The sequence below is a fragment of the Neltuma alba genome, unplaced genomic scaffold (assembly GCF_004799145.2).
Source record: "Neltuma alba isolate B1F8T4 unplaced genomic scaffold, ASM479914v2 tig00011524_pilon, whole genome shotgun sequence".
Classification (NCBI taxonomy): Eukaryota; Viridiplantae; Streptophyta; class Magnoliopsida; order Fabales; family Fabaceae; genus Neltuma; species Neltuma alba.
In genome coordinates, this window is record NW_021636190.1 from 389,804 (window position 1) to 409,038 (window position 19,235).

The window sequence follows — 19,235 nt, forward strand, 5'->3', positions numbered from 1 at the left end:
ACAAGCTAAAGTTTAACTTTTTTCCCCAATAAATCGACAAATATCACGCACTAATTTCAGTAGTTACGCAGCAGCAAATTAATTAACGAATAGAGATTCCTAGTCTGATAGAGTCTATTGCGGGCCTGAGAGCTTTCTAGGCTTAGCGCTAGGAGTTTGACTTTCCTTTCCTTTGCAGTAGAGTCTTGAACTGACAAATCAGAAAAATTGGATGCTATCACAGTTTTGTAAGTTTACACGGTGAAGATAAGCGGACTCGAACCGCTGACGTCCCTCACAGGATAAACGGGGCAAACCTCTGAACTCGACTTTCACCCTGACTTGAGTAGATGGGAAGAATAGAGATATTCCCCCCTCCTTTGTTTGTTCATGTCTTGGATGTCAAAGCAAAAGAAGCAATCGGAAAAAAAAAAATCAATATAAGATCACTGAGAAGCCGTCCTGATGAAATAGAAAGCCCTAGCTATGAGTTACTCCAAATCTAGCCAAATCATGGGAAAAGTTTTGGGAAAATTCTAAAAAGGTCTTTGGAATATAAAAAATTTCAGATTGAGTCCTGAAATTTCGAAAATGATAGAAAAGATCAGTGACCTAATCTGTCATTTGTGAAATTAAGATAAATTGACAATTTTTCCCCTGACCAGGCAAAAGTGAGTAGTTATTCTCTAAACAAATTTAAGTAACGCTTACACACTGTTCTAGTGATTATAAGATTAGTTATAATTATAATAAGGTACCTAACTATGAAAAAATGAGTAGTTTATTCTCTACACGAATCTAAGTAATGCTTACATTATTTTAGTGATTACACAATTAGTTGTAGTTAATAACAAGACACCTGACCATGAAAAAGTGAGTAGTTATTCCCTACACGAATCTATGTAACGCTTAAACTTTTATAATGATTCTTTAAATCATTATAATGAATGAATACAAATGAGGGGCAAGGTTATCAATTCTTCTTAATTTTACAAATAACAAATTGGGTCACTGACCCTTTCTGTCATTTTCAAAATTTCAGGACCCAATCTGAAATTTCTTATATTTCAAGGATTTTTTTGAAGTTTTTCCAAAAGTTTTCTATAGATCCCCCCAAAAAAAAATCCTCTTCCGATGGGGCGACACACATAGGTAAATTGAAAAAGAGGAGGCATCTTTTTTTACTTTATCGTTTTTGCAAGCAAAGAATAGTCATGTTACTTTGATCTCGTACGGAAACAAAAAGAATGATGAGTAAAGCACTTATGGCTGGAGGTCATTTTCAATAATTATACACATATATATCACTAAAGATAAGAAATTAATTTCTGAAGTTCGAAAATATATATATATAAGATCGTCAGCGTTACTGTTATTTATATTTTAACATATATAATTATCATATAAAATTTAAAATCAGAACAAACTAAACTTAAAAGTTAGATATTACTGCTGAGCTATGATTAAAATAACAAAATTAAATTACACGATACTATGAATAACAGTTATTGTTATACATTGCAGGAATAGTTGAAATGATCTAATAATGTTGGGTCTAACTTATTGAAAATTATAAATGCACAATACACAAATAACACTATAATAATCTTCAATTTCATCTGAAAAAAATATACTACAAAGGTATCGCCTAATAAGAAAACTTGTGAGATTCCCTCACACATTGCGTATATAAATACTATAAATAGATCGACAAGTTGATCACAAGTGTGTGCAGCAGGACGAGAGGAAAAATGGGAAAGAAGAATAGTGAGGTTATGATAGAGGGAGATATGTTCAGCGAAACAATGAGAGAAGCTCAAAGAGCTTATAACTCCAAAGAATGGGAAAAGTTCAAGAAAATCTTCGCTGATAATGATAAGATGTATTTGCTTCAGGATTTTGACTTGTGTGGTAACACTGCCATTACCAAGGCAGTTGACTCTAATGATCCAGAAATCTTGAAGGAGTTGCTGGGAAAGCTATCTGAAGAAGAAAGGTGGCGTGTCATCAGGAAGAAGAACCATGCAGGCAACACGCTTCTTCATGAAATCGCAGAGGCTTGCAATGTGGCTGAGATGGCGGACATCGTACTCGACTTCGAGAAGACCATTCCTTTGCCGCCGGAGCTGGCAGAGAAGGAGAAGGCGGAGATGGCAGAGCTATCATCAGAGGAGAAGAAGGAGCAAGAGGAGGAGAAGAGAAGGCCATTGTTGGAGTGGAAAAACTTAAAAGGTGAAACGCCGGTGTTCAAGGCTGCTAAGTTCGGTAACCTCAAGATGCTAACCAATTTTGTCAAGCATGCGGAAAATCTGCCTCAGGCTAACATGAAAATCCATCAAGAAAGCGCTACAGAGACCATTCTTCATGCTAGTGTGAACGGGCAATACTTTGGTAAGTATAGAAAATAGAAACCAGTTTTTAGCGGCAAATTGCAAGAAATAAAACCAGGTAGCTAGGTAGAAGACACTTTTCTGAAACATGCTTGCCCTAATTCGGAGAAGAAGGATGTTTATATATTCAACATGTGTGTGCAGATGTAGCTCTTTGGATAATCATGAACATGGATAAGAGTAGTCTGGCTGTGAAGAAGAATAAAAATGGTCTGACAAGTCTTCAGCTTCTGGCCAGAATGCCTACTGTTTTTTATAGTCATTATGAACCCCAGCGATTCATGACCAAAATCGTCTATAAATGTACATCCTCTTTATATTTAGTTCCTTTTTAGTTGACTACATAACTGCATAGATCAGTTCTCACATTAACAACTCTCTTTGAAAATGCAAATAACTTGTCATTTGGACGATAGTGCTTCCTGATGAAGGATACGACATCGAAGGGTGTAACAGCTTTGATCGGCTGCTTAGGACTCCGGCGAGAGATTTGGAAACCGGCGAACATCAAGATGATCCCAGGCCACCAACCACTCCAGGTACTTGTTGTTTGAGAAAATGAAAACATTAGAAAAACTGTTGTAAAAAAAGACCTAGTTATCACTAATTAAAAACTGTTGCTATTGAAGTTATATATAGGTAACAGTTAAACTGTCGGCATAACTTGACAATAGTAATTAAGAAAACCGTTGACAATTAGACTGTCTATCATCTGACTATAGGCCAGCCATGGTTTTATCATCCATGAACTTGTGGTCTGAAACAATAACAGTCAGGTGTAGGTAATAATTTTATCCTATAGCAACGATTTTTGCCTACTGCTGTGAGCTAAAATTAATGTTTTAGTGTGTAGTAATTCTTTTTAACTTGCAGGTTGTCTTTCAAAGATCAATTACGCTTTTTGGAATTCTCTACCTGGAGGTGACATCATTGAACACACACACACACACAATCAACACTCAATACTGAATCAATCAAATTATTAGTAGTTTGGATATTCGGATATATACTAACATGCATGAATTATTAATTATGCATGCTTGATGATGAGCAAGCAGTATTTCAGTGGATTATTGAGCCGATCCGGAAGGAAAAGAAGAAACATCAGTTAGCAGAGAGGTTGGTCAAGTTTCTTGTGAAATGCGACTACTCGTGGCAGTACTCTTATGACGAAAGCAACGATAAACCACCAACCAAACTTCCCCCAGTTCTTTACAATGTGGCGAAAAGGAGACAAGAACTGAAATGGAAGCGTAAGCAAAAAGTACTGAGGGAAGGAAATGAAGAAGATGAGCAGGAAACAGCGGAACGTCAACAACACCCACCATTGCGTGTAGCAGCCGCCAATGGGATTACAGAAATCATTAAATTCTACTTTGAAGAGCATCCAAAGTCTATAAATCACGTCAGTGAAGATGGCCAAAACATACTGCATGTAGTCGTGACGCACCGTCAAGAGAAAATCTTGGACTTGCTAGAGGATGAACAAGTAGTTCCTTTCCTGGCTTCTCGAGTTAATGGAGAGAATCGCACAGCATTACACCAGGTTGCGGGGATGGATTATTATAGAGCACCAGCCCTACCTGGTGCAGCGTTGCAACTTCAAGAAGAGTTGAACTGGCATAAAGTAAGTATATTTATAGGTCATTATTAAGCCCAGCCAGGGAAATATGTATATGAAAATATTCAATCATATTATTAGAACTGTTAGACGAAATCAATATTCGTTTTTGTGTGTTGCGTGCAGCGAGTAGAAGAAATTGTTCCATCTCACCTTCACTTCCATTGTGACAAAGATCTACTAACAGCAGGAGACCTTCTGGACATAGAGCACGATCAGATGCTCGCAGACGCCCAACGATGGATAAAGGAAACCGCCCAGTCTTGCTCCACGGTGGCAGTCCTTGTGGCCACGGTGGTCTTCGCGGCAGCCTATGCCATACCGGGCGGGACCGAGGGTGGCTCCGCGCTGCTCTCCAGGGCTCCGGTGTTCATATTCTTCACCGTCATGGACATCGTGGCGGTTGCCTTCTCCTTGGCTTCGGTGGTCACGTTTCTTTCCATCCTCAACGCGCCATTTGAGCTGTGGGATTTCCACAAGTCCCTGCCAAAGAGACTGAGAAGAGGATTTGCTTTTCTGTTCTTGGCGTTGAGCTGCACGATGCTTGCTTTTAGTGCTACCATTTTGATCACAATCAGGTTGCCTCCAAAGCAATGGACTTCCACTCTGGTGTACAGTGCTGCGCTCTTTCCTGTCACCATATTTGCCTTGTTTGAGTTCCCACTTTACGAGCAGATTTGGAGCACGTTGTCCAAGGGATGGAAGAGGATGATTCCAATTGGTCGATCAAGCAGAAGGGTTTTGTAATAGCCCTTAAAAAAAAAGTGATCAATATTAAAAGTAATAATAATAATGAAATAAGCATAGTAATGCAGTGGGATGTTGTCGATCGTGCGAACTCTCCTTCTTCCCCGGTGTTTCCTCCTCTGGTTCTTCTGGTTTTCTTTTCCCTTTGGTTGCTGATGCTGTTGTGCTTGATTGAGGGAGTCTTCTGCTCCATATGCTTGAGAGAACACTACTCTTCCGGTAAGTTGGATACTCTTCCGTCTCCCCAGAATTTGTAACTGACATGATGGGTCCGGGGATATGTCGAGCTTTAATAATTAATGGAAGATTTCACTCGTTATTTATTTTTCTTTAATTGTTTCTTTTGAGATGTCTTTTGTAAACTTTCATGCGTAGATGTTGTATACACACACACATATTGAAATGTCCCTATGTGAGCTCAAGCTATTTAGAAAGAATTTTTTTTTTTGGGTGTTAACTAATGACATTTGAAAAGAAAGTTTTGGAACTGTTATTTTAAAATCTTCATGCTGGGTCTTCTTCGTGAAATATACCCTACAGGCTTTTATCATCAAAAGAAGATCTTTCAGTTACTATAAATTTTGACCCCATGCATGCTTGTGAATGTTCTTTTTGAAGACTGAACACAGAACGCGACTGAACACAGAACGCTAGTTGCTGACAAAAGCGCCGTTAGCCTGTGGTGCGCCATGATTAATATCAAGCTTGATCGTTTCGTGGTTTCAGCTATGCTTGATATTCGTGGCTTCGACTGTGCTTGTTTCTTGGCTTCAGATGCACTTGATATTCATGGCTTCGATTGTGCTTGTATTGGTGCATCATGGTTAACATCGAGCTCATTTGATATTTGTGGGTATCATTCCTGCGCTTGTCTTTGTGGGTTCAACCACACTTGCTGGTTACTTACTCTTATAGACTGTGTGTCCATACTTATTATTTGTTCTGTTAAAGTCCTTAATCAAAAAAGGTTTTTCATACTGTTTCGTGATTGGATTTTATAAATAAGTCGTTTTAATGTTTAGTTAATTTTATCTATTAAAATTCATTTATATATTCTCTTTTATATTTTACTTAGCCATTATGCCTTATGGAATTGTAAACTGTTCAGACCAAATTTTAAAGACAGGAGGTAGTATCTCTTAGCCATTTAATAAAATCAAAGATGAAGATTTGGATATATTAATTAATTGATTGATTGATTGATTTCTTCTGTGATAGACTTAATTTGAGGCATATATTACACCATGAACTTGGGTATAGGCTAGCCCATCAACATTCAAGTGTCGATCATATCCTTTTTCATTTTGCAAGAAATATAAAATAGAAAGGGAAAAAAAGGAAGAAGACATGGATTACACGTGAGATATGGGGTAGAGCAGCGATTGGGTAGTTAATCACAACTTGCTCCGAAACCCCGGATCCAAAAAAAAGTGAAAGAGGTGATGGGGAAGCACCGGTTCAACATGGTAATTTGCGCCGAAGTCCAAAAAAGACAGGGTTAACGCTATGCAATATGACGAATTTATTATATGTGTGTGGGCATTAAAAGTCCCCCCGAAAAGGCGTTTAATCACTACTTTATTTAGATAAAAAGTTTTTGGAGTATTGATACAAAATCAATTTGTTTATCAATATTTATAGGCTTAAGGTTCATTTACATATATCTAACATCTTAAAATATTTTGTAACACATCTAGTATTTTAAAGTTTTTTTTAAATACATTTAGCATAAAAATAATAATAAAATATTTTAAAATGCTAGATACATATTCATTTAACAAATTTTTTGAGGAGTTCATGGCGGATGAGGTTAAAATTGCTCCTTAAAAAACACAATCACACCTGGAAAAATTAATACTCTTTGAACAATATTATACTACAAAATATTTTAGAGCAGAACACACCTAAAAAAATACACCGGGATATTGAATGTATTTTAACCCATATGGCACATTTATAATTTTGTATGGTTTTTTTATTATGTTTGCGGATTATAAAACATCCTTATTTATGATTTTTTTTTTATTATGGGGTAGGGATATGGTTCAATAGAGAGAAGCTAGTTTTTACTATTTTGTCTTAACTCTTTTTATGGATTATTTTTATTATGACTATATTTTGAGTTTTTTCTCATCATACAGGGAGGTGATTGGCCACCCTTCAACCAATTCTATGATTAATCTGGGGATAGTTTTAAATATTTGTAGTAACTTAAGAATATATTTTTAAGGTTTATAGATCAGCCAGAAACAAAAAAATATATGTCGCACCGCATGATTTTAGAATAGAGAGAATTACAATGAGGTCTCAAACAAAAAAAAATTAAAAAACAAGTCCCAAAAGATATCATTCTCACTATAAAACTTGTTATTATAGACTGTTAAAATTATTATTAGAACTTTTCGGTAATTATTTTTTTTATATTGGACTTGGTTGTAATTCTCTTCTGAGAATATCACAGCACTCGTTAAAATGGGGTCAAAAAGAACATTAAAGGACGGACCCATTGACCAAAGAAAAAAAAGGACGGACCCATGAATATTCCACGACCCACAAATACATCGAATTAAAGTCCCAACAAATAATGATGAGCAAGGCCTTTCTTTGTGGTTGTGGGGCCTCTCTCCCTCTCTCTATTTTTTTTATTTTTAAAAACTACTTCACGTCTTTATTACCAGCATGACTGACCACTGGCGTCGGCAAAAAAATAAAAAAAACACTGACTGTTACTTGAAAAGAAAATTTCAAGTAACCAAGCCAACGGTCAGTAGTTTCATCTCATAAAAAGAATAATACAAGTTTAAATTTTAATCTTAACACTTTCGACTTAATAGAGATAGTTTCAAGTTCAAAATGATTTGAGTTATGCAAAACAAAAAAAACAAAAGAACATTTTAAGTAGACTATGGTATTTAAAATAAAAATTAAATTGCCCGACGATATGTAAAAAGAATACCATGGTTTTTTTTTTTGGGTACAAAAATACCATGGTTATTTTATTCTGCCGGGGAATCGTGAAATTGAAACTGATCCTTGCCCTAGATTTTGTTGTTATTTATATTTTACTGAGTAGCTCAGTTAAAATCGTTGGTTCTAAATTTTATAAAGCTATTATTATTATTCATCATTTTGTAATTCGATTTTCATTTTTATTACACAAAAATACATATAGGTATTACCTTCTATTCTTAATATATATAAAAAACACCTAGTCTTATATTATAGTCCTCTTGTCCTTAATATAAGACTTATTTAACTAATTTGATTATATTAAGGTCTATTTAACTAATTTGATTCTATTAAAAAATTTAGATAAATTAGTTAATTATAAGAAATATGACAAGTTTTTTTTAAAACACCATAATCATTTTTCTCAATATCCTTCATCCTTCACTTACTTGACTATGGTTGGAGAGTATCTATAGGGGTAATTTAGAAAAAATTAATAAATATGAGAAATAAGTTTTGATCAAAATTAACTTGACAATTGGGCCCTATATTGAGAACCGGAGGAGTACTAAGGACCCTAGTGAAAAAGCTTATTAGTCACTAATCTTGTGAGTGAGAGTATATATAAAGCAGTTCATACAGACATTGAGCACAAGCAGGAGTGTCTTTGACAAACTCAATTATTTTTATATATTTTGATATCTTTTATATGGGTTTTGTCAACTTAATTAGTCCCTTTTGACCTTAATTGATTGATTAATTGATTTAATATGTGCTATTTTGAATTATTATTTTATAGGGGCAAAATTGTCATATTTTGGTTTAATTGTGACTAATTGATTTTTGAGGACAATTAATACTACCTTATCTTTGAATTTTTGCTTGCAGGTTTTTAGAAGATTTTGAAAATAAATAAAACTAAAAAAAAAAATAAAAAAAAAGGGAAAGCAATAAAATAATAAAAGGGGGAGCAAAACGCTGCGTTTTGCTCCACCCCTAATATATATTATTATCATCTTCAACTAAAGCGGGGGAGACGCAAGCGAACTGGAGGCGGCGAAGCTGACCAGCGGAAAAAACAGAAGACGCCGAACGGAAATAAGAACACACACACGAGCTGAGCGACGGACCTGGAAAAGAACAGAGGAGACACACACGAGCACGCCGAACGGAGCTGAATACACGGACGCTGAAGGCGAGCTGGGCGCGGCTGGAGAAAGGACCAGAGAACACGCAGACGCAGACCAGCGAAACAGAGACGTGAACCATTCAGCGTGAACAGTGTTCTTCCATGGGATCCTGTAGCAAAATACTGATTGCAGCGAATTTGATGGCAAACCATGGCTAATTCCTAATTCTCTAATTCAACAATAATGGCAGGAGCTTGGATCATCAAAGGGGAGTTTTAGTTGCTTTAATTTCCTACTCAATAATTGTTTAACAATTCCTAGGTCTTAGAATAGTTTTTCTAATTGTTGGGATAATTGTATTGCTTAATCTGATTATATTTGGGGATTATTGTGACTGGATTATTGCTTAGTATTTGACATTGGGCTGTTTATAGTTTTGATCTCAATTATAATGTTGTGGTTATGACATTTGTATTGATTTTGAAATTAATATATTGTGATTTTCTAAGGTGGCTTAGAATTTTGGATCATATAGTCTCTTGCTAGCTTTAATTCTGTTATTTTGGATTTAAGAGTTCTAATTAAGCATTGGTTTTAGCATCCTTAATCCCATTTTACTATTCTGGTTGCAGTTAGTAAGTTGGGATTTTAGGAAAATATTTTGTGACAACTCGAGGTGGCTCGGTTGTTGGATCAAAAGCTTAATTATAATTCTTAATTCATTGTTTTTAACTCCCACATCTTTTAGAGTGATGATTGCCTGCGTTGTTGAATTGGAGGATTGATTTTTATCAGTATTATCTGTGTCTCTCATTTTCATTTCTTTAATTTCCATTCATTTTAATCACTTTTATATAAAAACAAAAAAAAAAAGTATTTTAATTTCAATTTGATTCGTAGTATTTAATTAACAGCTTTTCAAAATCAAAAATCTCTTTTTATAGTTTAGGTTACTTGCATTTATTTACTAGGGTTTAATTTCGTTTTCGGCTCCTCAAAGTGAAACGACCCGAGTTTTGCACTATATTGCATTAATTCGGTTAATTTTTGGAGTAACCCCAAAGCGACAATTAAGGGAAGTTTAACTTCAGTCTTCGTGAGAGGAAAATGGGAGAGAAGAGTATTGAGATCAAGCTAGAGGCAGATTTGTTCAGTTACGCAAGTAAACAAGCTCAAAGAGCTTATAGGTCCCAAAAATGGGACAAGTTCAAGAAAATCTTTGCTGATAATAAGACAGAGTTGCTAAAGAATTTTGGCTTGTTGGGGAACACCGCCATTAACATGGCAGCTCGCTCTGATGATCCAAAACTGTTGAAGGAGTTGCTGGGAAAGCTATCTGAAGAAGAAAGGTGGCACGCCGTGAGGAAGAAGAACCGTCAAGGCAACACCCTTCTCCATATAATTGCCGAGGCTTGCAAGATGTTGGAGATGGCGGACATCGTACTTGATTTCGAAAAGACCGCTCCTTTGCCGCCGGAGCTGGTAGCGGAGGAGAAGGCGGAGATGGCAGAGCTATCATCAAAGGAGAAGGAGGAGCAAGAGGAGGAGAAGAGGAGGCCATTGTTGGAGTGGAAAAACTTAAATGGTGAAAAGCCGGTGTTCAAGGCTGCTAAGTTCGGTAACCTCAAGATGCTGACCCATTTGGTCAAGCGTGCAGAAGATCAGCCTCAGGCTAAGCTGGAAATTCATCAAGAAAGCCCCAGAGAGACCATTTTGCATGTTAGTTTGAACGCACAATCCTTTGGTAAGTCTCTCAGGATTGAGATTTGATTGGAAACAATTTTTTATTATTTTAGTTTTTTAGTATAGTGGAATATGGATTATTACATATTATCAGTAATATTTATATTGAGTTTTTATCTTTTTAAGTAGAATTTTTATTGTTTGTATTATGCATCTGCTATATTTTTTGTCAAATAATCCACAATATTGTCTTTTTTTTCTCCATATGCATCTAATATTCGAGTTAATCCCTCAAAAAATTATAAGCCAGACAAATTCAGATCGGGTTATACTATAACCTATATGGGCAGCAACCCCATATGATGGAACCCTTGACCTTTGGTTAAGTTGAAACAACTCCTACCAATTAATCCAAGTGCTCGGTAGTCATATAACCATCCTTCAGTAGTTCTTATGCTTAAGTCAAATTATTTATTTTCATACGCATTTATATAATTATGATTTAAGAAAAGAAAATTGAAATTTTTCTGAACTTTGTTTTGGAATTTTAAGTGTTCTTTTTGCTGTGAAGAGTTTTATGTCGCAAAGTATAGAAGAAATTCTTTTTTCAAAAAAATGATCATTAGGTTTACCAAAAAAAGGCTAATGTTTGATTATATTGAATATGTTTGTGCAGATGTAGCTCTCAGGATAATCATGAAAATGGATAAGAATAATGATCTACCTGGGAAGCAGAATAAAAATGATCTGACTTGCCTTCAGCTTCTTGCCAGAATGCTAGTTCTTTTCACAGTCATTATGATCCCCCGGAATTCTTCGCCAAACTCGTCTATAGATGTATATTCTCTCTTTACATCTAGCTAACACTTTTTTTAATTAACACATAACCGCATCAGTTCTCACACCCAACTTTCTTTGCTTCTCCGTATATAAAACTTGTAATTTGGACGATTTAGTGCTTCCCGATGAAGGATACGACATTGAAGGTTGCAACAGCTTTGATCAGTTGCTGTGGCGAGACTTAGAAACTGGCGAACAACATGATGCCAGGCAACCAACCCCAGGTACTTCTGTTTGAAAAATATCAAACACTTCGTATGCATTGTCTGAGAAATTAATATTTAACAGATGATGACTTGCAGGTCATCTTTCAAGGGCCAATTACGCAGTTTGGCAATATCTAGCCAAAGGTGCCACCATCATTGAACTAAAATCCCCACACAAATATATACTGAGTCAATTAAATTATTAATGGATTGAATATTCGAATATACATGCTAATATGGATCATTAATTATATGCATGCTTGACCAAAATGAGCGAGCAGTATTCGAGTGGATGGAGTCGATCTGGGAAATAAAGAAGAAACATCAATTAGTAGAACGTGTGGCCGAGGTTCTTTTGAGGCGCGACTACTCGTGGCAGAATTCTTACTATAACGAACCTCACGATAAAACAGTGGTCAAGCTTCCCCCAGTTCTACACAATGTCGCGAAAAGGAAACAAGAATTGAAATGGAAGGAAAAGAAGAAGTTATGGAAGAAAGAGAAGGAGAGGAGAAGGACAAACTGGAACACTATAAACTATAAAGATCACTCGCCATTGCTTATAGCAGCTAGCAACGGATTATAGAAATCATACGCTTGTACCTTAAAGAGCATCCGGAGTCTATAAATCATTTCGGTGAAGGTGGCCAAAACATGCTGCACATAGCTGTCAAGCACCGTCAAAGAGAAATCTTCAAGTGGCTACAGGATCAACCAGAGCTTCCCTCACTGGCTTCTCGAGTTACTCAAAGTAATCGCACGGAATTACACCAAGTTGCGAGGATGGATTATTACAGAGGATCACCCATACCTGGCTCAGCATCCCAACTTCAAGAAGAGCTGGATTGGTATAAAGTAAGTACAGGCCATTAAGCTCATGAAATATGATTAATATATTAGAGCTATGTTCAACGATACCAATATGCAATCTTGTGTCTGATGTGCAGCGAGTGGAGAAGATTGTTCCATCTCACCTTCACTTGCATTGTGACAAAGATCTACTAACAGCAGGAGATCTTCTGGACATAGAGCACGATCAGATGCTTGCAGACGCCCAACAATGGATAAAAGATACCTCTCAGTCTTGCTCCACGGTCGCAGTCCTCGTGGCGACGGTGGTATTCGCGGCGGCCTACATCGTACCGGGCGGGACCGAGGGTGGCTCCGCGCTGCTCTCCAGGGCTCCGGTGTTCATATTCTTCACCGTCATGGACATCGTGGCGCTTGCCTTCTCCTTGGCTTCGGTGGTGATGTTTCTTTCCATCCTCAACGCGCCATTTGAGCTGTGGGATTTCCACAGGTCCCTGCCACCGAAACTGACCACAGGATTTGCTTTTCTGTTCTTGTCGTTGACCTGCACGATGCTTGCTTTTAGTGCTACCATTTTGATCACAATAAGGTTGCCATGGAAGCAATGGACTTCGACTCTGGTGTACAGTGCTGCGCTCTTTCCTATCACCGTATTTACCTTGATTGAGTTCCCACTTTACAAGAATATTTGGAGCATGTTGTCCAAGATGTTCCCCAAGCGATGGAAGAAGATGATTCCAATTGGTCGATTAAGCAGAGGGGTTTGAGATAGTATAGGACCAATGAGCGAAGAACAGAAATCAGTTCGAATTTTCAATTGATCTGTTCATTTGTCGTTTTCCGCTAAATAAAGGAGTTTGTAGTAGTGTTTGTACGGGGAAGCCCTTGATGTGGTTGGTGTGGTGTGTTATATTTCTCTAACATTTGCGACTTTTGAAAAGTTCTTGTTGTAGTGTTTCTTTTTAAACTGTGGATGAATAAGATACGATTTCTTGTGATTGTCTCATTCTCCTGTTTCTGATCTTGTGTGTGTTTAGTTCTTCTCAATTCATAAATAATAGTAATTTTAATATCTACAGCCATCTCTACTTCCAAATTTATATGGTTGGTGATATCAAATGTTGAGATGCACGTTATTAAGATAAGTACAGATTTATTGACTTAATTTAGTTTCATAAATCCTTGGAGCCAGTACTCCGCTCTCTTAACATATAACATAATTAAGATATATTCATAAATTTACCTGCATGATTCGGTTTTCTAAGATTCATTACTCATCTAAAAAATCACAGCTGAAAAATTTTTATGTATAAATTAATTGATTTCTTATTTTATAAAAGGCTAATATAATCTTTGATCCCTCAAATTTACTCTCATTTTGGTTTTGATCTTTTAAATTTCAAACCATAAGTTTTGGTTTTTCAAGTTCCCTTTCATTTAAAATATTCATCCTTATAATTCAATAAAAACTCGAACCATCTTACTTCTGAAGGACCAAAATCTATGGTTTGAGATTCATGAACCAAAATTTATATTAAGCCTTTCATAAACTTAATTTGTGATTTGGGGGACTAAAAAGAAAAATTTGTGATTTGGGGGCAAATGAACAACAGCTTGGGTCTCGGCTAGCCAAGAAGAAAAACCTTTATCATGATCTCTTGGAAGTCTTTTATGAGATAATTAATCATAGCTTTTCACTTTTACCTCTTATTATAAGGAGGAGGGAGGGTATTTATTAAATGCAGGAGAGATGAGAAAATTTTCGTATCATATTCTTTAACGAGGGCAAGATAGGTAATTTTTATTAATTTAAAATACATTTAATAACTTAACTAATGTTTCTTGATTTTTGAGAAAACTTAGGCAACATCTTATACTCGCTCCAGTCCATAATATAAAAAATTAGTTAACTTTTCTCACATATTAAAAAATAAAAGTTTAGTCATTAAACATGTTTTAAAATAATAACGTTTTTCTATTTTAGTTCTAAAAATAATAAAGTTGCCTTTAACATTACACTTTTATTAATTTTTATGTCACTCCTGTCTCTGTTATATTTAATAGTGGTGAAAGTAAAAAATGACATTAATTATTCTAACAACATCTTATATTTTAGATTATAATTTTCTTCTCGCTAATGTCTTATAGTACGTAACGGACGAGGTACATTGTTGGCCTCTCTTCAAGTGGAATGCTTTTATTACTACGAGGCTAATACCGATAATTCTAACATTCATTATTGTTCACGCTTGGATTCTAACAATCACTGGTACATATGTATTACGTGGTACTAAAGTGAAAAAACATAAGGCATTTTCTTTTCACCTTTTTCCCTTTTACTTTTGATTTTCTGCAAGCAACAAAGAATACATATCGCGGCACATATGCTCTTAGAAAATTACAGCTCGTTAAAAAGAAAAAAAAATAAAAAGAACCATAGAAGACGGCCACACTTCTATAAGACTAATTATTCATTTTTGACTTCAAGTCTTTATACCATGCAATATATTGCTGACCATAGGCACTGTTAGTTTATTTATATTTTTTAATACAGCAGTAATTATCATATGAATTTAAATTTGAAGTGCACCATAGTTAAAAGTTCGATTATACATTTTTTTCAAAACAAAATTTTAATTAGACTAAGACATCCTGATATTTAACGTAAAAGTTAAATTACACGACAATATATAAAAAATAATACAATAATTATTTTATGCTACTGGCATCCTTATACTGATCGTATGGTAGATTCTACTGTGTCATACACACACACACACTAATTATGACGTAGCTCACTTTTGAATAGTGCTAGGTTCTAATTCTAAAAAGCTATTATTATGCATCACACTAACAGTCGATTTTCACTTCTTCTTCTTTTTTTTTTTCCTTTTTTTTTTACATAAAAAATACTTAGATATTGCCTAGCGATTGGAAAGCTTCCCTCAGACTGTGTGTGCGTGTCTATGTATATAAAGAAATTCATACAGACACCGGGCACAAGTGGTGTGCTCGTGAGAGGAAAATGGGAGAGACGAGTGGTGAAATTAAGATAGAGGGAGAGGCTTCTCTGTTCAGCGAGAGAATAAAAAGAGCTCAGAGAGCTTCTAGGTCTGAAGATTGGAGAGCCTTCAAGGAAATCTTTGAAGAAGATAAGAAAGATCTGCTTGAGGATTTCGACTTGTTCAAGAACACCGCCATTAATGTTGCAGCTCGCTCTGATAGCCCCAAACTCCTTCAGGATTTGCTGGAGATGCTTTCAGAAAAAGAACGCTGGCTTGCTTTCACGAGGAAGACCTGTGAAGATAACACTCTCCTTCACGAAATCGCTTTGCTTAGCAGGGTGGTGGAGATGGCTGATGTCGTACTCGACTTCGAAAAGAAGATGGGGCCGCCGCCGGCGGAGGAGGAGGAGGAGGAGGAGGAAAGGGGAAGGCCATTGATGGAGAGGAAAAATGCAAAAGGTGAAACCCCACTGTTTAGGGCAGCTAAGTTCGGCAACTTGAAGATGGTAATCCATATGGCCAAACGCGCGGCAGCTCAGCCTCAGAGTGATGTGAAAATTCATCTTCGCAGTGATAATTGGACCATTCTTCATGCTAGTATGAATGGCCAATCTTTTGGTAACTATATATCTCCTTTCTTGCACTTGTTTTAATTATGGTTTCTACTAGGTACTCTGTATATCTTGACTTGTTGGGTTGGTTGAATCATTTTAATTTGAATCATCTGCCATACATCGCTCTATCTCCCATTTTTCTACAGACGAAGCTAAAAAAAAGGTTTTTTTTTTTCTTTTGTCGTAGATCAGATTTGTTTTATTTACAGTTTCATTATTTTACTATATATCACCTCCAGTCTTAAATATAAGATCTACCAGTAAATTGCACTATACAAAATGTATCTCATGTCAAGGAGGTAGTATGTTTTTCACTTGTGTAATTTTATAATTTTATTTTTATGATTAAAGTAAAAGTATTGTGCTTCAGGATAAAGTATCAGAGTGTCGAGACTTTTATTCCGTTTTGCATAATCATAATGTTATCATAAGAGTTTTTTTCCGCCAAAAGAATGTCGACTCTCTTGGTTATTGCAAACGGGATTGAACCTATCACCTCTCTCGGTCTCACTCAATGAAAAAGTTTCATGCCCCTAAACTAGTCTTTGCAAAATATATGTGATGACGGCTGTGTGTGTGTGTGTGTGTTGATATATATGTGTGGGTGCAGATGTAACTCTTTGGATAATAATGACAACGGATGTGAGCAGTCTGCTGCTGGAGAGGAATAAAAGTGGGCTGACTTGTCTTCAGCTTCTCGCCAGAATGCCCACTGCTTTTCGGAGCCACTACCCTCTGGGATCCCTTGCCAATCTCATCTATAACTGTACTTTCTCTCTCCCTCCCTCTCTCTCTCTCTTCTCTGTGTGAATGCAAATGAATGTAACTCGTAATTTGGATGATATATATATATATATATATATATATATAGTGCTTCCGGATGAAAGATATGAGATGGATGGTTACGATAGCTTCGAGTTGCTTAGGCCGTCATCAGACTTAGAAACTGGACAACAAAATGATGCCAAGCCACCAGCTTCAGGTACCTTAGCCTGTTGTTACAAAAACGTTAATTATCACGTCCAAGGGCTCTCATAATATTTAGCTGATATTCAGGTCTTTCGAGGATCAACTATGCGGTTTGGAAACATCTAGCTAAAGGTAATAAGAATATTGTTTACGAATCAAAACACCCACACCTTGATCACAACACTGAAATTTAATGAAATAGTATGACAAACAGTGTTCGTGGGGATTGATTCCCTCTGGAAAAGAAAGAAGCATCATCAGTTAGCAGAGCGTCTGGCCAAGTTTCTGGTTAAGCATGATTACTCGTGGCAGATCTCTTACAATCATATTAAGAAAACACTGGTTGTTTTGCCATCTGTTGTTTACAACGTCGCAAAAAGGAAGAAACAAGTGGAACGCAAGGAAAAGAAGAGGCAAGAAAAACAGGATCTTCTTGACGACGACCACGACCAAGATCCAAACAAGCAAGCAGGAGAGAAACACCCTTATGATAATCACACTCCATTGCTGGTTGCTGCGAGCAATGGGATTATAGAAATCGTTCAACTGTTCCTTGAAGAGCATCCAGAGTCTGTAAATCACGTAAGTGAAGATGAACAAAACCTACTCCACATGGCCGTCAAGCATCGTCAGCTAGAAATCTTCAAACTTCTCAAGAAAAATCCATCTTTTGGCACATTGGTCACTCGAATATCTAGGGAGAAGCGTACAGCTTTGCATCAAGTTGCTAGAATGGATTATTACAGGGCATCTCACCATGCTGGCGCAGCTTTCCAACTTCAAGCAGAGTTAAAATGGTACAAAGTAAGCATACAGATTAAACTATATAACTAGCTCTTATTCATCTTATCTTCACTGGTATATATTAATGGTATTCATATTTAAGAAGGCCAATATTTGTTGGTTTGTGCAGAGAGTGGCAGAAGTTGTTCCCAATCACCTGCACTTGCATTGTGACTATTTAAGGCTTACAGCAGGAGATGTTCTGGACATAGAGCACGATAACATGCTTGCAGACGCACAATCATGGATCAAGCAAACCGCCGAGTCTTGCTCCACCGTATCGGTGCTCGTGGCCACGGTTGTTTTTGCGGCGGCCTACACCATCCCGGGAGGGAGTGAGGGCGGCACGCCGGTGTACCTCAGATCGCCGGTGTTCATTTTCTTCACCGTCATGGACATCGTGGCACTCGCCTTCTCCTTGGCTTCCGTGGTGATGTTTCTTTCTATCCTCACGTCACCATTTGAGCTCTGGGATTTCCACAGGTCTCTACCACGTAAATTGAATATAGGGTTCGCTTTTCTGTTTTGCTCGCTCACCACCACAATGCTTGCTTTTAGTGCAACCATTTTGCTGACTATTAGGTTGCAATGGAAGCAATGGACTTCGACTTTGGTTTATAGTGCTGCGTTCTTTCCTGTGACCATATTTGGATTGATCGAATTCCCACTTTATATGATGCTTCCAAGCCTCATCTGCAAGGTATACAAGAAGATCATGAAGGTGATTCCAATTAATAGAGCCGGCAAACATTGTTGCTGCAGAGGGAATCAAAGAGCAAAGTATCCGTAAGCGATGAATAAAGTAATTGGTGAAAATTTCAAATCAAAGGTTTGTTAATTATTAAGTTTTTCTGCAAGATAAATTGTGGTTGTTTGATGAATATGTGTGTGTGAGAGAGAGAGGAGCTGGTTTGTTGTTGAGTTGTGTTGTTCCTATATAGGAAGCCATGTTGGTTTGGTGTTTTGCGTTATTCTTATATAATACGAGCGAATTTGAATTTGAGTATATTGTCCAGAACACAAGAAAATTATAACCGACAATATAAGATTTCTTTTGATAATTGCATTCTCCTAACATGCTTATAATTTATAGCCAATTCTAAATTCAAATAAAGGAAGAGGGTTGTGTTGGTCAACGAAGAATTTTATCCAACCTCTTTTATAACATAATTCTCCTAATCCCCTTATATGCTATCTCTATTCATCTCAAATACTAACAATATTACTCATTTTGAATTCCCTACGCTTCAAAATATGATTCCTTTTGAAACAACATTTTTGCTTTTAGATGTCTCTTTAAAAACTCAATATAACATTTTCACGTTTTAGTTATTATATCTTTAATTATTTATAACCGCGCATCAGTATATACGAAACATTAAAGGTAAATTTGGAATTGTCAAAAAAAATTCCATGTTATGCTTTTGACTTCATTAGGAAAAGGCTAAGAGACGAAGAGAGTATTGGATTCTTTAGGACTTCCTAACTTCAACTGAAATATAGTAAAAG

At 36.5% G+C, this 19,235-nt stretch overlaps 3 protein-coding genes across 3 annotated transcripts; all 3 read left to right on the forward strand.

Moving 5' to 3' along the window:
- The first annotated feature begins 1,730 nt into the window (after window positions 1-1,730).
- On the forward strand, window positions 1,731-4,737 carry LOC114714661 (uncharacterized). The gene is made up of 6 exons (XM_028899422.1): window positions 1,731-2,370; window positions 2,514-2,672; window positions 2,786-2,908; window positions 3,243-3,290; window positions 3,428-3,996; window positions 4,117-4,737. The coding sequence occupies exons 1-6, from the start codon at window positions 1,731-1,733 to the stop codon at window positions 4,735-4,737; spliced, it is 2,160 nt and encodes a 719-aa protein (XP_028755255.1).
- Window positions 4,738-12,199: 7,462 nt separating this feature from the next.
- LOC114714662 (ankyrin repeat-containing protein ITN1-like) lies at window positions 12,200-13,122 on the forward strand. The gene is made up of 2 exons (XM_028899423.1): window positions 12,200-12,400; window positions 12,493-13,122. The coding sequence occupies exons 1-2, from the start codon at window positions 12,200-12,202 to the stop codon at window positions 13,120-13,122; spliced, it is 831 nt and encodes a 276-aa protein (XP_028755256.1).
- Window positions 13,123-16,868: 3,746 nt separating this feature from the next.
- LOC114714663 (ankyrin repeat-containing protein ITN1-like) lies at window positions 16,869-18,516 on the forward strand. Its single transcript, XM_028899424.1, has 3 exons — window positions 16,869-16,956; window positions 17,158-17,747; window positions 17,857-18,516. Exons 1-3 carry the CDS (start codon window positions 16,869-16,871, stop codon window positions 18,514-18,516), a joined length of 1,338 nt encoding a protein of 445 aa, XP_028755257.1.
- Window positions 18,517-19,235: the final 719 nt, after the last annotated feature.

Coding starts and splice junctions, on each gene's coding strand:
- LOC114714662 (XM_028899423.1), top strand. CDS start 12,200: ATGCTGCACATAGCTGTCAAGCACCGTCAAAGAGAAATCTTCAAGTGG. Junction 12,401..12,492: donor AAGAGCTGGATTGGTATAAA/GTAAGTACAGGC, acceptor TCTGATGTGCAG/CGAGTGGAGAAGATTGTTCC.
- LOC114714661 (XM_028899422.1), top strand. CDS start 1,731: ATGGGAAAGAAGAATAGTGAGGTTATGATAGAGGGAGATATGTTCAGC. Junction 2,371..2,513: donor TGTGAACGGGCAATACTTTG/GTAAGTATAGAA, acceptor ATGTGTGTGCAG/ATGTAGCTCTTTGGATAATC. Junction 3,291..3,427: donor TTGGAATTCTCTACCTGGAG/GTGACATCATTG, acceptor ATGAGCAAGCAG/TATTTCAGTGGATTATTGAG.
- LOC114714663 (XM_028899424.1), top strand. CDS start 16,869: ATGGATGGTTACGATAGCTTCGAGTTGCTTAGGCCGTCATCAGACTTA. Junction 16,957..17,157: donor TGCCAAGCCACCAGCTTCAG/GTACCTTAGCCT, acceptor TATGACAAACAG/TGTTCGTGGGGATTGATTCC. Junction 17,748..17,856: donor CAGAGTTAAAATGGTACAAA/GTAAGCATACAG, acceptor TGGTTTGTGCAG/AGAGTGGCAGAAGTTGTTCC.